Source organism: Pterocles gutturalis, unplaced genomic scaffold, assembly GCF_000699245.1.
Source record: "Pterocles gutturalis isolate BGI_N339 unplaced genomic scaffold, ASM69924v1 scaffold19540, whole genome shotgun sequence".
NCBI lineage: Eukaryota > Metazoa > Chordata > Aves > Pterocliformes > Pteroclidae > Pterocles > Pterocles gutturalis.
In genome coordinates this window covers 1-4,612 of record NW_010141263.1, presented here as the reverse complement: position 1 = coordinate 4,612, position 4,612 = coordinate 1, and the positions used below count along the sequence as shown (strand labels likewise).

General features: G+C 45.4%; 1 protein-coding gene across 1 annotated transcript in view; it reads right to left on the bottom strand.

The window, feature by feature from the left end:
- The window catches only part of DCAF7 (DDB1 and CUL4 associated factor 7), an 11,357-nt gene extending 6,795 nt beyond the window's left edge, over positions 1-4,562 (bottom strand). The window contains exon 1 of the mRNA XM_010083973.1: positions 4,425-4,562. Within this exon, the coding sequence (XP_010082275.1) occupies positions 4,425-4,562 (138 nt within the window). The remainder of the gene's footprint in view (positions 1-4,424) is intronic.
- Positions 4,563-4,612: the final 50 nt, after the last annotated feature.

Here is a 4,612-nt window from a genome sequence, read left to right as displayed (position 1 = left end):
ATTCCTGCACCGCACAGCCGTGTCTAAGCCCTCCTCAGAGCTGAAGAGGAAGCAACGACTGTGTAGCAACCCAGTATCTTTGTGATCCTTGACACTTTTAGGTGTAGGCTAAGTCAGAGAACACAAATTGCATTAGCAACACTAGAACTCCTGGCAAGTGCTGAAGATCAGGTGTCTGACACTGATTGTCAGACCTGGCAGCAGCCCGTGATAACTCTGAGCAGGAGGCATTGGTCTGCCCGGAGATAGGAGCAGGAGCAGAAAAATACTGCTTGAGAAGCTCTCATCTTCCCTAGCTCAGCATATTCCAAGGTATGACTCTTCTCTCCGGACTCGATCACGTACAGCGATTACAGAACCTATTCATCCTCTTGTGCAGGCTGAACACGAGATGAACAATGGAATTATTGTCAGAATGCTGATTCATTATATTAGAGCCCCGTCTCTCCCTCCTGCAAGTGAAACAAGACTTGCTGCTGCCAACTACTGCACGAAGGAGTGCTTGAAGCCCAGGCAGGACTGAGGCGATGCTAACGGGAAAGTAACCGTCAGTCTGGACAGAATTTGAACCATTCCACCTCCACCTACAACCCCCTCCAGTGGGAAAGCGAGGACCAGTGTGTTGGCTCTCCCTTAGTTTTGCAATTCTGCTATGACCGTAGTCAGAAATGCTAAAGAACTATTTGCTTCTCCGATACATCAAGATATGCTAAAATTGGATATGGATTTTCCCATCATAATCCAAGCCTTTATCAGTTTAAGGCTTAATTACAACAGTGCATCTGAGTGAAGAAGTGCCTTTAATCAGCATTTCTTAATTTCTAAAAAAATTGCCTCTCCAACATCATACAAAAGAAGTAGACACAGAATTGAACAATGCAGAATTCGGTAACAGCTTACTTCTTTTTCTTGCCTGGTTTGAGGAACAGTGAAGTAAGTTGACAGTACTTTTGAAAAAAAAACTATATTCCTTTCAACTCATTAGTAACTACTAAGAACAACATTTTGCAATTATTTTAGGGTCACATACAATCAGAAAGATATCACTGCACCAATTAATCTTCAACATGCAAACCATTTTTCTTTGCAACCCTAAACCCTACAGAGAAAAATGACCCTCTAGTAAAACAACCGCCCTGAACGCTCTGTGATCCGAGGCACTGTTCAGGAGAAGGCGGCAACCTGGGAAACCCACGGTCAAAACCTGCCAGTCTGCTGCAGCAACAGGAGCGAGAATACAGCACTACCCTCCACTGCTTTCTCAGCTGGACTCCGGTTTTGTCTTGCAGATAGATCCCAAAATCAGCCTTTCCTGGGATTTTCCATAGATCGTTCCTGATCCATAAAGCCACAGAACAGCGGTAACAATGACGTTTATGAACACCTCCGTTCCCTCCCGTTACGCCAGCGATCAATGAGACATTATAAAAGCCGACAGCAGTTCGCTAATCCAAGAAGCTGAGGAAACATGACCCTAAATAATTTTAGTTCTTCCAACTGGAGCAAGACCTCTCTTCTTGTACCAGTGATTTGATCAGTAAAGGTGTACGAACTGAAACAAAACTCCTTTGGGGACCAAACATTTCCTGGCAACTAACTTGCTGGTACGCTACACAGCTTGTTAGTGAGGGGGCTGACAGAGGTCAGCGGAGTCTGGGAATTGAGAACAGCAGTAAATTAAGGTTTGGCAGTCAATAGATTTGAATTGCCCACAAACCAGAGGTGTAAACAGCCTTTTTATATATGTAACCCATAACTTCCCGCTCTGGGAATTACTACAGAAATAGAAAATCACAGAGACAAACGCGACAAGAATCTCACTGTAATTCCCTCACAGCAAGCACTGCTGCTGCTACAGACACTTGATGCATTAAGTCTTTTTAAAAGAAACCCCAAAACTGAAGAGTAATAAGGAAAAGGTCTGGTTAGATTTTAAGCAAGCTAGAATCGCTATTCCAGACTATTTTTTTTTTTTTTTTAGTATATTAAGAGAAAGGAAGAAAGACAGTTATTTGGAGAAAATCATTGCAGTATCAGGAACAGAAATGTTGTTTGGAGCTTGTCAGAAACCTCTAGAGATTATGAGTGCAAAGAGAAAGCTGAAATGAAAATGAGTTTTCATTAGGCTTTTAATTAGTGCCAACTGTACCGATAAGTGTATTTTGATGTCAGAAGCTGGCAACATAAAATGCCTCAACTGTGGAGGCCAAATTATGCAGGAAGACAGAACTTTTAATACATGCTCTGTAAAAACCTTACATTTCTGCTTACCCCAGAAATCAGGCTATCAAACCAACTGCTCCAGCAGCACAATGCCATGGACTAAACAGGGCAACGCCAGTTCTTTCCCTTGGCTTCTTTAGTCACACCACTTAACATGGACAGAAGCTGGAGCTGAAAACGTTTACAACAAGTGTGCAGCCAGCACAAGCATACAGTATCCATCCAAGAGTTCCCAACCTGGAGCACGAAGCTGTTCCCTGAATGTTTCAGTATCCTCTAAAAGATTCAGCAGGGCTGCGAGAGTCATAGTAAGACACCATAAAGACAGTGCAGATGAAACACCACTCCCGAGCTTGTTCTGGTGTCCAAAGCAAAGGGGACAACATCAATACTCGAAGCAATAACAATACTTGCCATTACCCAAGACAACTCTCCCTTAACGATCTTCCTGCAGTGCAAGGCTGTACTAAAGCACTACAAAAAGCACCAAACAAGAAAACCACAACACCCCCCCACCACTCTGAAATATCAGAAACACAGCAAAACCCCTCAGCTAAGTGAAGGTTATGTTTCACTGTATTTATTGTACAAGTTTAACTTTTAATTGTACATCATCTTAATTTCTATAGCAGCAGCATCCAGACTGGCATCTCACTCTCTTACAATTAGTTTCCAGCTCTTCACACTGCACAGATCTCAGAGCATGTGGTGCTTGTACAGACTGAAGTCAACACAATAGTTATTCCTGAAGCTCAGGTCAGGAGAAGCCCTGGGGAATATTTACAGACAGCAGTAATTTACACAGTCCTACACAATTTCTGTCTGCAACAACTGCCAGCGTAAAGGGTAGAAAAGAGGCTGACTCAACTGCTTTCCACTTGAAGTCTGAAGTGAAAAGCAGCCCTGATCACGCTGTCATCGAGAGCAATCCCAGGGAACAGTCCAAACTTCAGAAGGTAAAGGCCACGTGAATTTACAGACCCTTATTAACCAACTCTACCACTTCTAAACAAAAAACTGTTTGCTAGTTTGTTATTTTAGCTTCTCAGAGTACAAAAAACATTTTCAAGTTGGTGTTTAAACAAATGAAAAGTTTTCAAGCTCAGGGGCCTCTCTTTCCCCAGCAGTACTCCCAGAACCACACCAGTGCTCACCAGCATAAAGAGAAACTCATCCGCAGCCAGCTCATCCTGGCTGAACTACAAAGCGCTTGGGAGAAGGATCACGTCTGGGACTGCTGCAAGTGCAGTAATTTAACCACAGTAAGAGATGTCACCCCTGCCCTACCGTCACTCCCTCTCATTACATCCTTGCACAAAGCCCAACCCCCAACACCAACTTTCTGACATGATTTTCCACGATCCCCATTAAAAAGCTTGACAAAGCTACAAAGCACACACTCTATAAATACACAAAGGTGTATTTGCAAAATCTTAGTTCCACACACATTTCAGGATGCTCTGTAACTATGCCCATCTCTCTTCCATTAACATGAATTCATTATATCAGTCTAGCACATTAAAGTCTGTTCAGAAACGACTGCACAAGCGTCTGGAGAGGTGAACACGTAGTCTCTATTACCAGTGTGATGTCCTCCACTTAGATGTGGCAGGGAAACTCCGAGGATATAATCTCATGCCTCATTACACCCTTCTTCTCAGAGAAAAGTAAAGGTACTGAGGAAACAGCGAAAGTCATTGATATACTTATGAAAAAAATTATCACACAGAAGTCCTCCACAGCAAGAAAGTACAATGAGAACAGCACATTTCCAACACGATCTCAGACACCCTGTATACGCACAAACTTTCACCCTGGCTATAAACTTTCCTTCACACTGAAAGAAAGCCAGCTGTGCTGAAGCAAGGGGACCTTCCTGGCTGAGCAGCAGCCAGCAGTAGCACCCATGGCTCTTCCCACCCTCCATCCCTCAGTCTCCCAACACCTGAGGACCTGCAGGAAGGAAAACAGCCTGGATCTAGCCTGGCACCCTGCACTTCAGGGGAACATCTGAAGGCTCCACACAGCTCCCAGGGCAAGGCAGGAAGGCTCCCTCCACTCAAACCAACCGCGGGGGCCGTGTCCGGGACTGGGGAGCCGCTCAAACCACTGGGATGAAGAGAACCGGCCCCTTCCTCCCCCCTCATTCTGCCCCAGCCCCTTTTTTTTTGATGCCGGTGGACCACGCCGCCGCTCCCCACCTTGTTGTTATACTCCTCCACGAAGCTGCCCAGCGCCAGACGGAACCGCTTGTCCGGCCGGACGCTCCAGTTCATGGCGTACACGGTCCAGGGCGCCTCATATTTGTAGATCTCCTTCCGCTTCCCGTGCAGCGACATAGCGCGGCCGAGGGAGCCCCGGGCAGCGGCGGGGCTGAGGGGGGCAGCGA